The sequence below is a fragment of the Crocuta crocuta genome, unplaced genomic scaffold, assembly GCF_008692635.1.
Source record: "Crocuta crocuta isolate KB4526 unplaced genomic scaffold, BGI_CrCroc_1.0 scaffold383, whole genome shotgun sequence".
NCBI classification, from domain to species: domain Eukaryota; kingdom Metazoa; phylum Chordata; class Mammalia; order Carnivora; family Hyaenidae; genus Crocuta; species Crocuta crocuta.
The window spans coordinates 4,682,105-4,705,947 of NW_027531897.1; the positions used below are offsets into that span (position 1 = coordinate 4,682,105).

The 23,843-nt window shown below is 36.1% G+C and overlaps 1 protein-coding gene across 1 annotated transcript in view; it reads right to left on the reverse strand.

The window, feature by feature from the left end:
• Positions 1-23,142, reverse strand: part of RNF180 (ring finger protein 180) — a 150,145-nt gene extending 127,003 nt beyond the window's left edge. The window contains exons 1-2 of the mRNA XM_077773547.1: positions 23,059-23,142; positions 20,517-21,476 (exon numbers count right to left, since the gene is read on the reverse strand). Of these exons, the coding sequence (XP_077629673.1) occupies positions 20,517-21,476; positions 23,059-23,106 (1,008 nt within the window). The 5' untranslated portion in view covers positions 23,107-23,142. The remainder of the gene's footprint in view (positions 1-20,516; positions 21,477-23,058) is intronic.
• Positions 23,143-23,843: the final 701 nt, after the last annotated feature.

The window sequence follows — 23,843 nt, forward strand, 5'->3', positions numbered from 1 at the left end:
AGGCATAGAAGACCATAAAGTTAAAAAGCTTACGATCATAGTATTGTCAATGACCATGCTATTAATCTCTAATTAAATGGGGAAAAAACTCCTTACTAGTTGATTAACAAATGGGGAGGAAGAGACATGTTAGTAGCATCCACCCATCTAATTTCTTACTTTTTGTGAATGAGATTCTAAACACATAGAAGAAACAAGGATCACATGTGCAAGTTTTTGAATTTGTACAACCACACTGCTAAATTGTCAGTGGAGCCAGGATTCAAATCTCAATCTGTTAGGACTTCTGGTTCTCTTTCCAGGAGGCTATGCTGCCTCCCCTCCATACAAATCACAAAGAATGACAAGTTTTCTGAAAAGGCCGAGGATATTCATTTGGAATGCAGGGAGATTTTTAGGGCAGTCAGTCTCAATTCTCGTGGTGGTGAAGAAGAACCAGGCAGGCAGAGTGGTAGACTACATAATCTCAGTGATAACATCTGTGACTGTGTACTCCTCACTAAGGCCCTTGAAACATTTTTCTTTCAGTTCTCAATGCTATTAAGTTTTCTTTCAGAGATTTTGGTGCTTTCATCCAATGTATATTGGATGAGATATAAGAGAGAAAATCACTTAAAGTCTCTTCTCAGAGGCTTGCATGCAATTCACCTATCAGTTCATGGGCAGTGTGCACAAGAGCCCAGAAGCGAAACTTGGCTCACTGTGCCATTTACAACTATAATGCTCCTCAATTTTTTAAGTGTCTTTCATTTCCAGTTTCCTTAAACAGATTATCTTTGTTGGCTGTCTTATTTCCTATCTTAGAAGTTCACATCACTTTAAACTAGAAGCATAATTTGAAAATCAATAAGGCAACAAACTGCTCTTTGTCAATTGTTTCACCCAATTTCTGATCTACCAGCATAGACACTGCCCACTTAAAAACAAAAATGAGATAATGAGTAGTATACAGTGAACACTAAGATAGTGGCTCAAAATCCTGGCTGTACGTTTTCAAAATAACAGAAAGCTTTTTAAAAAATTCCAATGACTAGGACAACTCCAGATGAATTTAATAGGTGAGTTGAATATAGGTACTATTTCAAAATCTCCCTAGAAAATTCCAATGTAAGTCAAAGGGCAAAAGCCATCATGGGGTACAACTTAGGATGCAACCAGTTTTCCATAGAGTTTTTCTGGAGGAAACAAAAGACAATTGAGGATTAACTCTCAACATTCTAAAGTGCACAATACTTGTAATACAGATTGTCTGCAAAGATGGCCCTAATAACCCCTTTCATGGCCATATGTTCCTTCTCGATGTTACTTTTTTGCTCTACTTATCAAGCGGAAGAATCTGTTTCCCCACCTATGAATCTGGTCTACCCTCATGATCTGCTTTGACCAAAAATGTACAGAAGTGATGTTCTGTGACTTCCAAGCCTAGATTTCAAGTGGTCTACAGCTTTTACTCTAGCCATCTTAGAAGGCAAGGCTGCCATATGAAAATCCTTAAGAACGAAAGATCACATGGAGAAAGAGGAAAACCTCAAACACCTTCAACCTCCTGATGTGTGTTAGGTCATCTTGCTCCTTTTAGCCCAAGTTTAGTGCCAGATGATAAGCGCAAAACTGGTGTTAAGTAGTGACCAGCTGATCGCAGCCCAAACTGCTAGCCAACAGAGTTGGGGACAAATAAAAAGATATTATTTTAAGCCAGTGAATTCTGAGGCAGCATTATAGCAAGAGAGAACTTGTAAAGTAGTCTTAATGTACATAATAAATGTTCAAGACAAAGTAATACATTATTTCCTACTTCTCCAAAAGTAGTATTTATGTGCTCTAAATACTTGCTCATGTACTTTAAAAAGACAAGAAAAAAAACTCAGAATTTAGCAAACATAATCTTTTTGTTTTCTGTTAATAACTCAGGAATACAGATTTAGGCTGGAACTTGAAATACAAGATCAAAATATAAGAAAAGGTTTTTATGATGTATAACAGACTACTGTAACAATCATTTTATATCATTTCATGCACATTCAGCATTAAAAAGTGTGTAGATAATATAAAAAAAGCTCTTTTTAAAGGTCACCTAACACAAAGTATACAGTATTTGGGTGTATCGATGAAATTACTCAAAATGATGTCAAATTTTTGGTGTATTGCCTTTTCACAAAAATTCACTAAATGGCTCTTAGATTAACACATTTATTTAATGATTACTTACTGAGTGTCTGTATGCAAAGCACAGTCTTAGATGTTATACAAAGAAGACCCAAAAAAGTTGAGTTTAGTCATTTTTTTCACTGACCTTCAGGAACCTGGGACATAATAGAGGATATGAGACAAATTTGGGGAGTTCTAGCTAAAGGAAAAATCATTTCTGCCTAAATAACTATGAAAGACTCTGAGGAAAAAAAAATTCCTGTTTTAATTGTGCGTTATGAGACGATCAGCATCTCAAAGGGATGCTCTGGTTCTGGGGGGACAGTCTGTGTAGGTAAAACCACAAAATAATGCTAAGGTGAAAAAATCTCAGAGTACAGTAAACAGTCTAGCGTGGCGAGAACACAGGGTACATGCACAGCAACTCGGATACAGCTGACAGTAGATCTGCAAAGGCATGGAATGGCGCCGTCAAAATTCATTTATGCAGTGGGCAATTTTAGTCGAAGAGGCTTGGGAATATGACAGTAAAAGGAACAAATGTGGAGTTACAAACAATTTAATATAGATTGAAAAATCAGAATATCTGGGAGACCAGTGAAATAGTCCAAATGAGAAGAAAGTTATGTAGTGCTGTAATGAACAGTAGTCCTGGGAGTTAAAAGAGAAAGTAGATATAGAAGGTATGTGGATAAAAGCAAAGGGAAATCCTAAGGACAGAAAGTCTTTCTACAGGTAGTGTTGTGATGATGCTGTATAAACTCCTCAGATGCACCAGGTTTCAGAAAAATAACTTTAAGTAAGATGTGAAGTCCTAGCAGTTTTTTTCCCTCCTTACTGCTCAGGAGCAAGACGACTTCACAGAAAGGAAATTATGCAGCTTATGACCGAGGATACCAAGACATACCCACAGGCTATATTTCTCAGTTACATGCTCTGCTCCTTGGGGGTCCTCAGCATTGGTTACTTAGGAGACATTATAGTGGAACCCCCTTTAAATCCCTTCATGGTTTTTTGGTGCTCCCCTGAAACAGACAGTCGCTGGGGATAAACTACCTGTGTCCTGGTGCTTAGGTCTCTGGTTTTAGCTTTCACAACACACCATATATGCCTAATATCTAAAACACAAGTCTTTAAAAATATTGATGTTTTTTGGGGCGCCCGGGTGGCTTAGTCGATTAAGCGTCCGACTTTCGCTCAGGTCATGATCTCGCGGTTTGTGGGTTTGAGCCCCGCGTCGGGCTGTGTGCTGACTGCCAGCTCAGAGCCTGGAGCCTGTTTCAGAGTCTGTGACTTCCTCTCTCTCTGACCCTCCCCTGTTCACGCTGTCTCTCTCTCTCTCTCTCTCCTAGAAATAAATAAAACATTAAAAAAAATTTTTTTAAAAATATTGATGCTTTTTACTGGTCAATCTAGATTATTTCTGCACAACAAACTACAGACTTTTGGGGTCTCTTTGCTACATTATTCATGTAGCTCTGTAACTGGTTGATAAATTCTAGACAGTTACATTAGCCCAAATATTTTACTTTTTAGGCTTCCTGACTGTTTGATACCTCAAAACTAAATACAATAATGATAATAACTGCTACCAATTTTTGGGTGTTCCTTAATGTAAAATTCATGTGCTCAATACTTGGTAAATAGTACCTAATTTAGTCATACCAATGTTATAAAGAATATATTTTAAACTTTTTGCATGAGAAAAAAGCTGTAATTTTTGCCTGAGAAAATCAAGGCCCAGAAAGGGTAAATCATTCACTTAAGTAATTACAGAGGCTGCCCACAGGCCCATGGTTTTAAACCACCTTACTACACTACTTTGCATTATGCACATGGGGCTCCAAGGCCTAAGAAACAGGAGACAGGGAGAACAGTGGAAAGAATACAGTGATTAAGAACACAGCTTCCTAAGCCTCAAGGCCTGGTTTGAATCCCAGGTGCACCACTTACTAGCTGGCTGACACTGGAAAAGATATCTAACTACCTCAGAGGGTTGCCATGAAGATTAAGTGAATAATGTAACTAAAGGGAATGAAGCAGTACCCGCCACAGAGACAGTGGTATGTAAGTGTTCACTGTTGTTGCTTGTCATTATCATATCACTGTTTGGCTCCAAAATAAAAATATTACCTTTGAAATCAATCCTGTAAGTGTGACATATCATTTAAAAAAGTGTGTTAGCTTGCATCCATCAATAACGATTTTGTGACTTTTGATAGATATAGTCTAGTGACAGCAAGGGGAGATGTGTAAACTTTAACTTCAGTCAACTTTGGAGCAAGTGTCTAACAGTTAGCAAGTCGGTGTACTGGAAGTAACTAGGGTGCTTTTAAAAAATGGTCTAGAGCCAGTCCCAGGCTTGGGACACTAGAGTCTCCAAGGGAATTATAAAAAGCTCCCCTGGTGATTTTGATGCAGCTGGTCCAGAGCATCTGACAGCCATGATACTGTAATTCTTTAAGGCATAAAGAAAACCTATTTAGAGAGATTAAAATCTCTCTCTCTCTCTTCCCTTGAGATCACGTTGTACCGAAAGCTAAAAATATAGGGGTGCCTATATAGGGGTGACACAGTCATTTAAGGGTCTGACTTCAGCTCAGGTCATGATCTTGAGGTTCATGAGTTTGAGCCCCACGGTGGGCTCTGGGCTGACAGCTCAGAGCCTGGAGCCTGCTTCAGATTCTGTGTCTCCCGCTCTCTGCCCCTTCCCTACTCATGTTCTGTTTCTCCCACTCTCTCAAAAATAAAAATACTAAAAGAAAGCTAAAGGTATAAACCTTTATGCTTTGGGACCCTTGTGGAAAGGAAACCATTATATTCTCAATATTTATTATTCTCTAGGGGAAAGGAAACTTTTGGCATTTGGTATAACAATCCCCGACCAGGTGCCAGACGAGCAATGTGTACGAAGACTTTTTACTTCTAAAGTATGCAGCCCTGAACTCTGATTAAAATCTAAGCATTATGAAAAAGAAAAGTATTCTAAAATTGAAAGTAGTCACTTTAAAATAAAGGGATTTGTTCCTATAATTCCAAGTGTGCTGAAATGAGCACTACTTTTGGCTCACACATACCTATAGTGGCGACAAAGGCTATTTTGCTCTCTTGGATGAGTTGGAACACTNCTTTCCTCTTTCAGTTTAACACCAATAGTAAGTACATTCATTTAGTTTAGGTTAGATGATGGCACTGCGTGAAAGTTACGGACTCCAAAGAATGCTTCAGAACCTACCAGAAGAGCAGAAATCAGCAATTCACTTCTGAGTAAGCTGAAACTCTTGATCATACCACGACATGGACTATTCTCCCAAACTATTACTAATTAGTTTAAAGGCTAACTCAAAGTTCTAGCTTCTTTATTTAGCATCATGATTAGAGACCTAGATAACTAATGAGTTAACTGAAAGAGAACTCACTCTTCCTCATCAAACTAAGCAAGTTTGTGGAGTCTCTTTCTGATTTACACCATCTGAGAAGTAATCATGACTGTCTTTCTTTTCACATGGTGCTTAGTGGTTTCAAAGTAGTATAAAAAACATTAGGAAAACTGGTCATTTAGGGTACTGTGAGGCTACTAAGTACAAGAAACTAACATGGACATCCTAAATGAAACCTATAGATTCTATCACCAATACACCTGTGGTATGTTTCTATACCACAGACTGAAATGGACTCTAGTGGTCTGCGGTCTTGGTATAGCCTTGTGCTACTTGGGTGTTATATATGTGCCAAGAAGATACAGTTTATTGTTGAATGTTCCTGGCTCCAGGCAATGCTAAAAGGTAGATCAATGCAGTCTTCAGTACCAGACCTTTTAACTAACTAGCCCTTGCTCTCAAGCTGCTTTCCATGCTCAGGGCCATGAAAATGCCTTGTGCCTCTTACTTTTTCTGACCTTGCTCCTCCATCCAACCTTAATTGCCCTTTACCCTACGTAGGGAAGACCTGAAGGACTAAAATAATCACTTTTGCCAAATTATGGTGGTAGTATCTAATACAGTATTAATTATCCCTCTAAAACACATATTAATTATCAGAAACACAAGAAAACTATAGACGTTAGTAATGTGGAAAACTTTGGGGAAGGTCCAAGAAAACACTCATTATCCCCTAAGCTTCCAAGACCTGTAAGTAGCTACCTCTTCTTTATCAAGACTGGCTTAACTCATAAACTCTACTAAAATCATCTATGGTAGGCAGAATAATCTCCTGCTCCAACCAAAGATGCCAATATCCTAATCCCTGGGTCCTGTGGATATGTTAGGTGGCAAAAGGCTGACTTCAGGTGGAATTAAAGTTGCTCACCAGATAGCCTTAAAATAAGGAGTTTAGCCTGAATTAATTGAGTGAGTCCAATGTAATTACAAGAGTCATTCAATGGGAAAAAGGGAAAAGAGTTGGAAGGAAAGAGATGGCATCTTAAGAGAGACTTAACCAGCCACTATTGGCTTTGAAGATGGAAGGTAGGTAGGTATAAGCCAAGAAAGTGGACTCTAGAAGCTAGAAAGGGAAGCAAACAAAATAGTTTCTCTTCTAGAGCCTCCAGAGAGTAATGAACCCCACCTACACCTTCATTTTAGCCCAGTGAGATCCAATTCAGACTTTCAATCTCAAGAACTATAATAACTTAGTATTGTTTGGTTACTAAATGTGTGTAAATTTGTTATAGTAACATTAGGAAACTAATACACCATCCAAGTACAATGAGGGAGCTCGCCCCCTGATTTCCTTAAAATATATGCTTGGTATTTTTCCTACTGGATTATGCTGCTCCTTGATAGGGGAAATTGCCTCATTTGTATTTGCTGGTAATTAAAAAACACAGATGAACTGCTGTGCCTGAAAATAGAAGGGAAAAAGAACGATCCAATAAGTAACTTAACTTATACTATAAAAATAGATTTAAATGTGCAACTGGATAAAAAAAAGTTAGTGAAAAGAACTCATTTGCTAGTATGGCCCTGTTCTGAATTTTCTTTTATTCAAGAATAGGGGAAGGTGATTTACCAGATTCAAGTTAACAAAACCCTGCCAATATGAATGGTTCATTGTCATCTGCTAGTTTGTATCATTTCACTTCCCTCCGCCAGCATCCCCTCCCACACTGAAGCACAACATTTGCCACTGATTTTATTCTGCATTTAGGGGACCTGTCCAATTCCAGAAAACTAGACATGCCACCTGAAACTTAAACCTAAATAGATGGAGAATCTATAATTCCTTCAAAATACTTTATCCCAAACATTATTGCAGAGTACCTGTTTTACTCCTTCTAACAAATGTAATAAATACCACTGAAAAGCAGCTTAGAGCAAACACGGACAGATTCTTAGCTGATGGCAACAAGAGATAGCATTCCTGTTATTCTGTAAACTGCTTGTCACAAAGCACAAATTCTCTACTGTTTTGATCTGACAAGAAACTAAAATTTGGACCATTCCATACTCTACCCCAGTATATGAAATTCTTTGATAGAAAGAAAAGGTTTGGGCTGTTTTGCTGCAAGAGGAAATTTGGTGCCCTCTGGTGTTGGATAATCATATCACCTTTACAAACTAGCATTCTAGAGAGGGTCAAAGAAAGCATGCATTATTAGAATGGAATAGCTTATCTTAATGCAATACAGATATAGAGTTATTTTTTAGTGGAAAGTTTTGCTTTTGGTTTATCAATCAATGTCTATGACAGAGTATTAGACAAGTGCTATAAAAATTAAGCCTCGTAGGTAAACTACTTGGCTACTTTATCTGTTGAGGCCTCCAGCCTTAAAACAACGAGAACAAAGGTGAATGGTTTAAGACGTTGCAGCAAAAGAAATGCATAAAAAGAGCATGACATTATTAGGGTGCTATGATCTACACCTGATGCTTCAACCCTATCATAAAACGTAATAGACATAAAAAATAAAATAAAAGATAACACCTGTGAAAAATACTGTCCATCTTAGGAACATAACTAATAGAGCTGGAGCCCCCTATAATAGCACCCTGGATCGTTTTCTCCCTTCCCTTCTTAGGCAACCACTCTATTCAATTTGATGTTTAAATGATTGATATGTAAATGTAATTTTTAGTTTTCTGCACTTTCTCTAACACTATTACGCTGCTTCTGACATTGAAAATTACCTTTAAAATACTACTTTGTAAAAGAAAGCTCAGGTTAGAGCAGTTAAAACCGGTCATGCAGAGCCAGGGAGAGGATTCCAGCTACCTCCCAAGTTTGGGGACACAAAGAAGATGATACTGTGAGATTCTTAAGTATGAGAAGAGTGGGTGACACATGTCTCAGTACTGTGCAGTTTCAAGGAGGTTTGAACAGGACAAGATGGCCCTATGTTTTTTTAAAAAACAGGTTAGTACAGAAATGGAATAAGGGACAACAGTTAGACAGTGTATACCACCTTGGTTGATGTGATATAAGAAGACAAACATGGAGCTTTAGAATGAAAACCAGGCACAATCTTCCCAGAGCACAAGAGGCCAGAAGTGAAGACAAAGCCTAAATCTATTCACCCGACATGCCCAACATTAAGTTCGGTCCTACGCGATAAGCTCCCATTTTCCTTAAATGTCACTCTGGGACTAACTTACTGATGATTCTGTTTTCTCCTTTTCCCAAATAAGTTGGCCTTACACAAAATTTGGGAAAGGATAACATGTCTCCTTGCCCTTCCACTGCCTTTTCCTGTCAGTGCCTGAGGAAGTCAGTGCCTTCATGCTCCTCTCTCGTGTCGAAAGTTCTCAGAGCTTCCTCCTGCTCCAGCAACCTACCAGCTCGTGGGAAACAGGGGATACACGTAAAACACCTTGTACTGTACCTACTAAGGCTCAGTAATTTTTAACTCCTGCTACCATCACTCTCATGGCTACAAACTCTTCATTCCATTCCTTCCCACCAGCTTCCTCTTAGTCAAAACTCTCATTCTCGTAACACTAGGCTAAGAAAAGTTACGTGAAGATATTAAATATTACTTGGACATAAGCATTTGTACTGTCTTTTACTACATGCAAGGATCTATATTAGGTGTTAGAAGGTGTAAGATCAAAGTATCTCGTCCTTTCCAATATGGTTCTTCATCTAATTCCTTCTCAGTCTGATTCTAGACAGGTGTCTCTCCTCTGTAATATCCATCAGAATAAATTCTCAGCAATCTTGTTAATAAATACTTAGTGAAAGACTCCAGGAATTTACTTCTAAACCACTTTTTTATTTCTCAACTTAAAAATAAATTATTTATTTATTTTTCTTTCATAGTTTACTGTCAAGTTGGTTTCCATATAACACCCAGTGCTCATCCCAGCAAGTGTCCTCCTCTAGCCCATCACTCCCCTTCCCTTCTGGCCACCCCCATCAGCCCTCAGTTTGTTCTCAGTATTCAAGAGTCTCTCATGGTTTGCCTCCCTCCCTCTCCCCAACTATTTTTCCCCTTCTCCTCCCCCAGGGTCCTCTGATAAGTTTCTCCTGATCCACTTATAAGTGAAAACATATGGTTTCTGTCCTTCTCTACCTGACTTATTTTGCTCAGCATAATACCCATAGTACCCAACGAGTTCCATCCACGTTGCTACAAATGGCCAGATTTCATTCTTTCTCACTGCAACGTAGTATTCCATTGTATAGATAAACCACATCTTCTTGATCCATTCGACCGTTGATGGACACTTAGGCTCTTTCCATGACTTGGCTATTGTTGAGAGTGCTGCTATGAACATTGGGGTCCATGTGCCCCTATGTATCAGCATGCCTGTTTCCCTTGGGTAAATTCCTAGCAGTGCTATTGCTGGGTCATAGAGGAGTTGTATTGTTAATTTTTTGAGGACCCTCCACACTGTTTTCCAGAGGGGCTGCACCAGTTACATTCCCACCAACAGTGTAGGAGGGTGCTCGTCTAAACCACTCTTGATTCCGTTTTATTGGTCTCCCTTCTTTCCAATAGTTCTCAACTCTAGCTATACGTTATGGTTACTTGAAAATTAAAATACACCCTATGTATATATATTTTAATATACAAAAACACACAGTGATGCCCAGTCTCAACCAGCTGAAGTATAACCTGACAGAGCCCAGGCACTGGTGATTTTTCAAAGCTTCTCAAAAGATTCCAACTTGCAATCAGGGTTACCAGGACCAGTGTCAGCCAGGACCCTTAAATTATGCTCCATGCCTAAAGTGTTGTCTCTATCATTTATACGTTCAATTCATGTACTCAGCAACCACTTACTGAACTCTTACTGTGGACCTCGTCTAAAATCACTCAGCAACTACATGGCATCTTCAGAATCAAACATATGCTTCTTACCACTCCCTCATAATTGTTCCTCAGTTAACCATTTCTCTTTTCTTCTCTGCCATCAATCTTCCCACTTCTGCACAACCTTCCTACCATTTCCTAATCAAGCTTACTTCTTTGGTTCTGCTCTGGGATTCTCAGTGCATCTCAATGTCTTGTTCAAAACAATCCTGGGTTTCAAAAGCTGTTGTCCAAATGTCACTATGATATGACATTTCTGCAAATGCATAAGAAAAAGATCACTGATATTTACATGTGCCTTCCCCCTCCTTCACTCAAAGGTCCCTGAGTGGAAGAATTATGTTTCATTCATTGTTGTAACCTCAATATTTAAAATAGCTTCTGGCCAAGAGTCATCTGCCCAACAGACACCAGTTAAATGAACGAAAGGATGAAAAAAAATAAAGGTATATAATAAAATGTTTTCTTAATCATCTAAGAATGATAAAGCATGTGAGAGAGATCTTTCTTGACAGGCCATGGTGTAATGATTACTTATCAGAATGGAGTCTGGGATCTACATCTGCCACATGCTAGGTTTGTGGGCCTAGGGAAGTTATTTAATCTAATACTTGGTTACTCCATCCACAAAATGTTGGCAACCGAACTTATCTCATAAAATGTTGTAGAATTAGATGAAATAAAGAGCTCAGAAAAATACCCAGTCTATAGTAAGCTTAATAAGGTAGGCAAAATAATGACTCCTGAAAGATGTCCATGTCCTAATTCCTGGACTTCTGAATATGTTACCTTACGTGGCAAAAGGGACTTTTGCAGTTGTGATTCACTTATGCCTTACAATGGGGAGTTTACTTTGGATATTCCAGGTGGGCCAATATAATCACAAGGGCCCCTAAATAGGTCAATGAGAAGAAGTGACAGAAGAAGCAGAGGTTGGAATAATTCCACTGCTGGAAGGAAGACACAAGCCAAGAAACAGAGACAGACCAAGTAACAGATTCCACCCCAGAGCCTCCAGGGGGAAGGCAACCCTTTCAACATACTGATTTTAGCTCCATAACAACCCATTTTCAGAATGTGACCTCCAGAACTATATGATGATAAAACTATGTTGTTTACAGCTACTATGTTTTTGGTTATTTGTTATAGCTGCAATAGAAAACTAATACATAAGGGATATGTAGGTGTGATAATTATTATTATCCCCCCTTCCCCATTTCAAAACGTTCTTGGGCTAACATCAATACTGATACGTCATGTGAGTAGTATATATCCTTGATAGAATGTGTTACATCATGAATACAGCATTTTACCTCTGTGGTCTTCTTCCCCAAAACACATGTACAGAAAAGTGTTAATATAGCAAGTCTATCAACTTACAAGCTGGGCCCTTGACTGACATCTGAACACTTTAATTTCTGGAGGGCTCATCACCCGAACTGATAAGAAGAGCTCACAGGGCTTCAAATGTCTAAACATAAAATATGGTTTATGTTGATTACCTGCTTTCTTTCTGGAGTCCAGAATTTTGGTATGTGGCAGGCAGAATGTATCAATATGGCCAGCCTCCAATAAAAACCCTGGGCATTGAGTCTATAATATTTCCTGGCACACAACATTGAACATGTTGTCACAACTTGTTGATGAAAGAACTAAGTTCATTTTACATAACTTAATGAAGACAGGACTTTTGGAAGCTCTACCTGGAAGCAAATTCTAGAATTTGTCCTATGCACCTTTCCCCTTGCTGATGTTGGTTTATACCCTTATACTGTACTAATAACAGAGAAGTGGGTATGGCTATAGGGTGAGTCCTGTGAGTCCTCTTAGTGAATCATCGAATGTGGAGGTAGTCTTGGGGACCCATGACACAATGTATAATCCCAGTCTAGGGGCACCATGGTAGTTCAGTTGACTGACCATCCAACTCTTGAATTTCAGCTCAGGTCATGATCTAACGGTTTTGTGAGTTCCAGCTACATGTGGACACTGCATATTGACCACATGGAGTTTGTTTGGGACTCTCCCTCTCTCCTTGCCCCTTCTCTGCTCATGCTCTCTTCAAAATAAATAAACTTTAAAACACTGTATAAAAATAATCCCAGTCTAGCTAATCAGCACTTCTCACAACTGTCAAGGTCATCAAAAACAGGGAAAGTCTGAGAAACTGTCAAAGACAAGAGGAGCGTAATGAGACATAGTAACTAAATGTAATATAATGTGGTACACTAGATAGGATCCTAGAACAGAAGAGGAACTTTAGGTAAAAACTATGAAATTGTGAATAAAGTATAAACTTTAATTAATAACAATATATCAATACTAATTTATTAACTGTAAATGTACCATACTAAGATAAGTTATTAATAATAGGGTTACCTAGGTGTCAGCATAGGGGATCTCTCTGCACTAGCTTTACAACTTTTATAAAAAAATCTAAGGACTATTCTAAAATAAAAGAGCTTTTATTAAAAAAATTCTTGATTACCTACTATGTGTAGAGTATTGTGCTAAGCATTAGAAAATTTAGATTTTAAGATAAAGGAATTATCAATTCTATATACTTTGCTCCATAGTTATTCATTTACCTATATTTTGAAATCAGTTGAAATAGCAGGAAAACAAAGTTAAGATACTCGATTATGCCTATTTAAATTGACAACTGATTTACATTTTATTCTCTCATCTGACAGTGACTTCCTGGAAGGTAGAAACAATTTAGAAGTATCAACTTTTTGAGCAAGCCCTAAATGTTATTTCACTAATAAAATGAAGAGAACTGGCCAACAGGCAGCCTAAAAGATGTCCAGTATCATTAATCATTAGGGAAATGAGAATCAAATTTACCATGAGATATCACTTCACACCTGTCAGAATGAATCAACTAAAAAAGACCAGAAATAACAAATCCTGATTAAAATATGTAGGAAAAAGGAATCCTCGTGTACTGTTGCTGGGAATGCAAGCTGGTGCAGACACTATGGAGAACACTATGGATGCTTCCCAGCAAATCAAAAATAGAATCAGCATATGATTCAGTAATTCCACTACAGGATAGTTACCCAAGGAAAATAAAAACATTAATTCAAAAAATTATATGTACCCTTAGGTTTACTACAGCATCATTTATGAGAACCAAGACAGAGAAACAACCCAAGTATACATCCCTCCATAAATGGATAAAGAAAATGTGGTGTGTATGTATATGTATACACACATGTATATGTACACACACAAACACAATGGAGTATTACTCAGCCATAAAAAAGAATGGGATATTGTATGTGCAACAACATGGATGGGCCTACAAGGTATAATACTAGATGAAATGAGACGAAGAAAGACAAATGCTCCGTGGTTTCACTCATATGTGGAATTTAAGAAACAAAACAAATGAATAAACAAGAAAAAAGAGACAAACAAAAGCGAACTCTTAAATGCAAACAACAAAGTGATGTTTGCTAGAGGGGACATAGGTGAGGGATGGGTGAAATACATGAAAGGGATTAAGAGTACACGTATCCTGGTGAGCACTGAGTAATGAACAGAATTGTTCTCATATATTGTACACCTGAAGCTAAAATAACACTGTATGCTAATCATAAGTCAATAAAAAAAGAAAATGAAGAGTGACAAACTTAAACTGAAAAAATAAATTGACACAAAGTAGAGAAATAAATACTACTACTAAAAGTCATGATGTTCTTTCCTAAAAGACCATTTCATGACTGTTTCTATGTTTAATGAAACCAGTAAAATCTGTGTCATATAATTATAAATGTCAGATCTTCATTACTAAAGCTTTTTCTTTCAATAAACCACTACTTTTCTGCTGCACAAAGAAAAAGAATAGGGAATAATTGTTCAATAGGTGGATTACTATTATAATTCAGATCTGCAAAAATTCTTCTTTTAAAGAGACAACCAAATACATATTTGGAATATGATTTGTGCATAATGTGAAGATGACAAATCAAGTGTAAATGATTAAATGAACTCCTTTAAAATCTATGCAAGGTTCAAAATGATCACTATGTATAAATCCATGAAAATGAAATTTAGTGTCTTGGGGAAAATATATTTTCTAGATAAGCTAAAATAAACAGATCTTTAATATAATTTATTGGCTTCTCTTCTCCCAAGTGTCTAAAATCATACCTTTGTTATAATACAGTACACTTAACTCGTTTAATTAATTCATTTAATTGGATTAAATGTGTCTCAACTCATTTAATATAATTATGTTGTATAACTACAATATATCATAGTCATTATAGATGGTTCAATGATTTATTAGAAACCATGATATTTGGTCAATAATTTTATATGCTCATGTACAACACTCCATAGAAATGTAAAATAAATTCTCTTTTCACAATAGTTTCCTGGGGTCTTAAAGAGATAATTTATTTTATTCATATTACATTGACTTACGTTAAAAAATATTATGCAACTATACTAGAGACAGCTCTGCTTTTCCTTAATCCAGAAGAAGAACTATTTTTCCCCAGGAAGAAATTTTTGATTCATTTCTTCAAAATGCTAGTATTTCAGTTTTCTCATGATCACACCAATCACTTAGACAAACAAGGCGGGCCAGAAAAAAAAGTCTCAAAGGAAATTAGAAAATAGTTTGAATTGAATTATTATAAAAATACAACATAAAAGCCACAGGATGTGGTAATGCAGTAACTAAAGAGAAGTTTATAAGCATTAAATGCTTAGATGATAAAAACAAATTTCCACTTGATAAGTTTCTATCACAAAGTATTTTTTTCTAAAAAACAAGAAAATGAAGCCAAAGCAAAGGAAGAAAATATTAAAGGTAAGAGTAGAATTAAGAACTTAAAAATAGCCAACAACAGAAAAAAAATTGAAACCCAAGAATGGTTCTTTGAAAAGATCAATAAAATCAATAAACCTCTAGCAAAACTAAAAAAAAAGAAACAAACAAACTGCCATGGTAATGATTGAAAAGGGGATATCATTACAGACCCAAGGGACATTAAAAGAATTTATATAGGGGCGCCTGGGTGGCTCAGTCGGTTAAGCATCTGACTTCAGCTCTGGTCATGATCTCACGGTTCGTGGGTTCGAGCCCTGCGTTGGGCTCTGTGCTGACAGCTAGCTCAGAGCCTAGAGCCTGTCTTCGGATTCTGTATCTCCCTCTCTCTCTGACCCTTCCCTGCTTGCACTGACTCTCAAAAATAAATTTAAAAAACACTAAATAAAAAAAGAACTATATAGTAATATTATCAATACTAAACACATAATTTCTACAACTTAGATAATTAATTGGAAACAACAAACTACTGAAACATATCCAAAATGAAACAGGTAACATAAATTGTCCTTTAACTACTGAGGAAATTTAATTCATAGTCCAAAACCTTCCAAAAAAGAAATCTTTAGGCCCAGAAAGTTTCACTGCCAAATATTTAAGAAAAAATAACATTTTCCAGAAAATAGACAAGGAAAGGTTATTTCCTCTCTTTTTACATGGCCAGTACTGTCCTGATATCAAAACCACACAAAGACAGTACAAAAAGAGAGAAAACTGCAGGTCAAATCCCTTCATGTAGAGAGGTTAAAAAACAAAACAAAACAAAACAAAACCTCACAAATAAACATTGCAAGTAGAGTAGAATACAACATAATAAAGTGGTGCTTACTGAGGGACTGATTAAATCAGCATTAACAATGAAAATGCATTAATCATATCAATCGATGCAGAAAAAACACCTGACAAAATTCAACATCCATTTAAAATAAAACTTTAGCAAACTAGGAACATAAGGAAACTTCCTCCACCTCGTAGAGTACATCTACGAAACACCTAAAACTGACATCATACTGGCGAGAGAGTGAAGGCTTTCATCCTAATATCTGGAAAAGAGCAAGGATGTCTGTTCTCATCTCTACTCAGTATTTTACTGGATGTTCTACTGCTTTGGAAACACAAAGAATGGAAACAAATTCCAGATTTGAAAGGAAGAAGTAATGCTGTCTTTATTTGCAGATATGATCATTTAAGTAGAAAACACAATGGAATCTATAAAATGACTACTATTCCTACTAAGTAAGATTAGAAAAGTTGTAAGATAACAAGATCAACATACAAACTCAATTTTATTTCTACATATTATCAATGAACAACTGGAAATTGAAATTTAAGAAAACAGTATCATTTAATAACAGTATAAAAAATATGAATACTCAGACATAAATCTTACAAAAGATGTCAGAGACCTGTACCTTCAACATATCAAGATACAAAGTCAAAACAATTGTGTTTCTGTACACTAGCAACATAAAATGTCAAATAATTTTTTTAAACAAATAACACCATGAAAAAGTAAGTAAGTATAAATCTAACAAAACACGCACAAGTTCTGAATGATAGAAAGTACAAAAATATGGATGAATGAAATCAAAGACCTAAGTAAAAGGAGACATACCACACTCAAGGATTAAGAAAATCAACACAGTAATGATTTCAGTTTTCCCCAAGTTGATCTGGAGATTTCAGATAATACAATTAAAATACCAACAAGATCTTTTTGTAAGCATAAACAGGCCAATTCTGAGTTATTATGTGAAGCCAAAGAAACTATAATAAATAAAATAACTAGTTTGAAAAATAACAAATTAGAAGAATCCTAGAATCCTCTTTTATGCCTCATTATAAAGCTACAATAACTAAGACAAAGGACTACTGGCAATGAGACACCAAAATGAACTGAAGAGAACAGAGAGTCCAGAAATAGACACACACATGCACAGCCACTTGATCTTCGATAAAGCTGCAAAAGCATTTCAATGGGGAAAGGACAGTGTCTTCAACAAATGGTGATGGAACGATCAAGCATCTCTGTTGAAGATAATAAACCTTGACCTAACCTCACACATTATTAAAAAAATAAACTGAAAATGAATGCTAGTTCTTAATGTGGAACTTAAATTATAGAACTTTTAGACAAAAACCACAGAAAATCTTTATAACCTTGAGTTAGGCAAAAGAGATCTTAGATATGACACCAATGGCATAATCTATTTTTAAAAAATGAGAAATTAGTCTTCATCAAAATTAAATATGTTTTCTGTACAGGAAAAAAATGTTAAGAGAATACAAGGACAAGCTACAAACTCAGAGAAAACCTTTACAAATCACATAAGCAAAGAAAAACTCACATCCTAAATATACAAAGAACTTTTACAACTCAGCAGAAAAAACACAACCCAATTAAAAATGACTAAAAGATTTAAACAGACACTTCACCAAACAATATATACAAATGGAAAAATAAGTACATGAAAAATGTTCAACATCATTAGGAAAATTCCATTAGGGAATTGCGAGCTGAAACCACAATGTGATACAACTACATATCTACTTATGACAATATAAAAAATATTGAGACTACCAGGGGTTAGTGAGGATTCACAGCAAAGGAAATTCCCATACATCCTCTCTTAGAATACAAAATGGTATAGCTGTTTTCCAAACTGGAAAACAATTTGACAGTTTCCTATGAAGTTAAATATATGCTTACCATACGATCCAGTAATCTTGCTCCTAAACGTTTACCCTAGAGAAATGAAACGTAGGTTCACACAAAACCATGTACAGGAATGTTTCCAACAGCTCTAATCATAATTGCCAAAACTACGGGAACAACTCACCTGCCTTCAACAGGTGCATGAACAAACTGGTTTATTAATACAAGGGAAAACTACTGAACAATAAAAAAGAACAGTAGATATATGAAACAACTTGGATGGCTCCCATAGGCAACTGTACTGAGTAAAAGAAGCCAGTGTCTAAAGGCTATATATTATATGATTCTTTTATAACATTACACTATTATTTTATAACATTATCAAAGAGACAAACTAAAAGAATAGAGAATAGATCAGTGTTTTTCAGAGATTAGAGGTAAGACAAAGATATGATTATAAAGATGTAATCAAGGCATAATTACAGAGGCACAAGGGAGATTGGGGGGCTGATAGACCTGTCCTGTATCCCCACCATGGTGGCTGTTAATATGAATCTGTGTATTTAGATCATAGCGCATATGCCAAGAATAAATCAATTTTATCGCATAATAATTATAAAAACTAAAACAAAAAACCCTAAAAGACTATAGTGAGTAAAAAAAGAAGTTTGCTCAGCCCAATTTTCCCCAAAGTAGATGCTTAATTAACATCTGTTGAGTAAAACACTGAAAATTAGCTGTACTTTCGGTTTCAAGATTAATATCATTTATACCCCGAAGCTTCAAAACTTTAAATAACTTTCTCTAGTGTCATTAACACTGGATAAATGCCACATAAAGATGTCTAGTTTGGGGGAAAAAATCATTAAAAATATCAAATTAAAGTCAGAAATCTAGATTTCCCAAACAATTATTTTAAACTTAAAAAAATTTACCATTAACAAGGGATAACTTTATCTTTATATCTTCTATGTTCACCACTCACATCACTAACTCATGTCATTTCCAGGCTCCTACAGACTTGTCAATTTTTTCTGCTACAAGAACGATCGGCATTTGTTTGCCTACGGCTCCTGTGCGGGTCCTGCCATATTACCCCCTACCCTGACGTGTCACAGATCTGACTAGAATTCATTCATTTTGATTAACCAGGCAGGCTGGCTAAATCACACATATGTAATGAATAAAAGTAACTTCATAAAAAAAACACACACACACAAAAAAACAAAAAACGCTGATGTTGGTCTTGCTTTACTCTAAACCTGAACTTTTCAGAAGTACCCAGCCTAAGTACCAAACATGTTTTTTTAAATTGCAGAGATGTTGCCTACATATACTTATAGTAGAGAGCAAGTATAATTATACTTCTCTTAAGTTTCTATTTGTTGAAGAATTATTTCAGAGTTCTCTACCCTATTTTTCAGGTATTATTTCTGAATATTCTCTTTAACATATGATCATTTCCAATCTATCTATGGGTTTAAATCAAATTTCAATTAAAAACACTGTATTTCACAGCTTTGATCAATTAAGCTGTGAAGTATATTATAACGGTGCTAAAATATATTGTTTACAATCTACAGTATATGCCTTGATGCCACATTATGCCATCACTTTCTAATAAATCTAACTGCAATGCTCTGGTCAGCATCCAGTCAAAAATGTAATAATGACCTATAATTATACTATCTTACCAAATGATGAAAAACAATTAATCTGAATGAAGCACTCGATGCAGTAATTTTATTGTATTCAATCTCTGACTAGAATCATAAACAATGAGTTCATTTAATTGTTTAAAATAATGAACTATTATACAGTTTTCTATATTTAAGCTCTGAGGACATTGTTAATATTTGGCACACTGATTAATAAGGACTGCTATTTATTATTAATAAGTAAATAACAGAGGCAATTTTTGAAAAAAGTTTACTCAGAAAATACTGGTCCTCAAACTTTCCAATTCTCAAGAGCACCTCATTCACTGACTTTAACTGGTCTCCTCAGTACCTGCAATTTATTGTTCAATGCCTTCACACAACCGCTTTCTAAACAGAAGTTTAAACCACAGAGAAGTACACTTTCCTATAAAATTATAGTAAGGGTCAATTATTATCAAGATGAATTTCACAATTTAGCACTGTAAAATAGATTTGGATCATATGAACACATAATTACATAAGGCTCCCTGAAAATATCCACTTAAGCAAAAAGTGATCAAAGTCCATGAATTTGCCACTAGATTGGATTTAATTAGAAAAACTACTTTGTTTCAACTTAACCTGAAACAAAATCACTGCAAACAATCCTAACATGAAGAAATTTAAAATAATATGACAATTTCATCTCAATTATCATGATTAGCATTTGCATAAAATATTAGAATTGGGGAAAACATCACAAAAGGACATTTTCTAAACATGTGAGCACAGAAACAGGCTTGTATCTGTCAATCATTAGAGAGGTACATGATTATTAAGTTTACCTAGAAAGAAACGTCATTTCAATACTCATTAAAACTATGTTTTCATAATAGAGAGATCCAAGGTTAGCTCCTTTCCCCAGACCACAATATTAAGAATACAGAATTTTTAGGAAACTCTTTTAAAAATTACCTGCTTCTGTAGCCATCTTTCATGCCTTCGTTGTTTCCTTCTCAGATTTTTCAACTTGCTCCTCTCTCTCTTATTGAGCCTCTGATTGATGGCACCCAATGAGAAAGTGCCTGAGCGCAGGAAGTCCAGTGGAGAGAGGTGCTCATCCTGGTCTGAGGCCTCCAGCATGTTCCGACCAGTGGAGGGCAGGTCCATCAGGAAAGTCAGGTTGTTAGAACTAGCATGGTCAGAGTACACTGCAGAAGCTTCTAGACCACACTGAAATTCTCCTCCTCTTTGTGTCTGGGTCTCACAGGGAGCCACTGAAAACCTTTGCAGCAGCATATTAGGATCAAAATTGGATGAAATCTGAAAGGAACAGTTATTTTTACTAGATTCTAAAGGCAAGCCTGAAAGGTGAATAGGCTGTGTTTCATTTAGCCTGGGACAGGCTGTAGTCTTACTATGTATTTTATATAAAGTGGGTAATAATGTCAGCTTCTCACTGATGTTCAAATCCAAACTATGTGATTTCCTATGAAAAGCTCTTGTAGTGCATCTGCCAGCCACAAGCTGAGGAACAAAAAGCTGATATTTTGGATCTGATGCTTTGAAGAGCAGTTTTTCATTCTTCATCTGAAAATATGTAGACCGTACCTCAAGACAGAGTGCTTCTGTTAATCTTCCAGGGCCATTATTATTTTGGGCCATATTTAAAAGCCTGTGATTTTGGTTTTTGGAGGTGCCACCTGTCAGAAGAGTTTCCCTGTCACAACCTGACTGAACTCTAGGATGTGACAAGTATTTCAGCGATGGTCTCATTAGTCGGCCTGCCCGTGTTGGCTGATAATCGGTCCGGCTCTTAGAGAGATGTACAGCTGCAAGCTGGCCACAGGAACATTTTGGAGTGCTGACAAAATTAAAGCCCCCTAAACGGGCCCCACAGAAAGGACAATTCAGTTTTCCAACTGTCCACTGGGCCTACAGGTAATAAAGGAGAATAAGACAATGCTTTCATTGTAAGTAACCAAAGAGGATGTGAGTTGTTTTGTGTTGTTTTGTTTTATAAGCCAGCCACATGAAAGTTTTCTATGCCACAGAAAGACTAGCTTTCTGTTTTCTGATTAGTAGACAGAACAGTAAATGGAAAGAAGCCTTCTAATAAACAGAGATAAGCAACTCCAAAGTTCTAGAATGATAACATACTGCACATTATGCCCATCTCAACAATACTCTGAAAAATTCAGAGTATTGAATTCTTAAACAATAGGCTGAATATGGATACAGTGTGAATTAATGAAAAGAAAAATACACTATGGAACCAGGAAGCAAATCAGTCTGCAGAGCTTAATTTGCAAGTAAAATCTCACAGAAAAGTGTCTGTTTTGATACACTTCTTGCATACCAAACACTGTGGGAGGGAACTTTATCCAACCAACAGAATAAAGCTCTTCCTGCCTTCTTACATACAACCAAAAGATACTGGTGGCATACATCAGAGGACAGTTTCTATATTCAAATGGGAAATTAATAATGAACTAGCTTAAAATTATTTTTTCAACAGAGATAGTAGAACATCTGCAGCATCCTAATACATTTTGTAAAGTTCAGGACACTTAAAACCAGCGTACTGGCTTGTTCCCAGGAAATCATTACAATGTGAGAATGAATGCAAGGGATATTGATCAGGTATTATTTTTTAACAACAACAAGAAAGTCACTGGAGAATGGCAATTATCTTTTTTCCTAAATCATATTACTTATACTTTTCTAATACATGGGTGTTTGGAATTGTGAGAAATAATACCATAATGTTAGCAAAGTGAGTTCCTGCCCTTATAATATTTCATCAAGGAGACTTAAAAATGTGGTAATTTGATTGTGACTAAACTACTGAGAGTCATTAATTACCTAATTTATTTCATATGTGTGTACACACAAGACTGATGCACAGTATTTCATTCACTCAGCAGGCACTATTCTCAGTGTATAAACAGAAGAGAAAAACTTCTGACTGTATGAGATTTATATTCTAATAGGGAGCTAGGCAATTAACAAGACCAGTAAGGATACATATTTATGTATGTGGGTAAGTGTGTGTGTGTGCACATCCACAATGCTTATATTTATATATCTCATATACACTTATGCATATTTACAAATACTATATATTACTTATTGTGTGTGTGCGTATGTAAAATATAAACAGATATATAAATCAGAGAAGGGAGAAAGGAAGTGTGAAGAGTGGTAATAATGGGGAAGGACAATAGTTTGCACAGGCAATGCCTCATTGTGAATAAAGATGTATGGAACTGATGGAAGAGGTGATTAATTGGGGGAAGAGCAATCAAGTCAGGGCAAATACCAAGTTCAAAGTCTGAGGGTGAAAAGTACCTGAAACACTCCAGGAATAATGAAGAAGCCAGTAAATGTAATCAAGCATGACACACCGTTTCTTATCTCTTGCAGCAATGTATTCAAGAAAAAAATAGCTCTAGAATGAGGATGAGAAAACCTGAAAGGATTACTTCTAATTTTACGCAGAAACTAAAGAACTTACTTTTTGTATTAGGCAGTCTATCCATTCTGGAAGAGCTTCTATATCCATGTGCCACACATGACAAATACTTTGATGATCCACTGAATCATGTCTATCCTGTTGTATAAAAATGCATGATATTAGTCATTACCAAGTTATGGATTTATTTAACCAATTTCACATATGAGTAAAACACAAAAATATAAATGTAGTTTTAAGTGGGAAGAAAACATACACTGCTCTTCTCTCTTCACTCCTATCCTCAAAACAAACCCACAAAGACAAAAAAAAAAAAAAACAGTTTTTCAGGGAATAACCATTTGGGAATTTTAAAAAAAAAGCCCTCCATTTCATTGAGTTCATCGAATTACATTTAAAATTTAGCAGTAAGTCACTCAAAAGGCAAATCTGGCACCCTATTCTTTTTTCTTGTGTGTAAGAAAAAATAGTGCCATTCATGACAACTTCCCTAGGCTTTTCATTCTGAAAAAAGGAGTTGCTATATAATCTATCAAGATACTCAAGAAAAGTACAAGAGGATGGGGGAGAAAAAAGAATTGTGTAGGCAGCTGGAAAAGTCTCAACTAAAATTCAGCTGTGTTAGAACAAAAAATTTCAAAGAGATATACTTTGGGCTTTCGGAAATAGATGTGTAGAAAAAATTATGATACATAGGTGAAGCTGTATATGTATCATAAAAATGCAGGACAGGCCAGCATGGAGATATACGACTCTTTACTACCTTAGTAAACCTTAGGCCAATTATTTTACCTCTCTGGGTTTCAGTTTCTTCACCTGTAAAACAC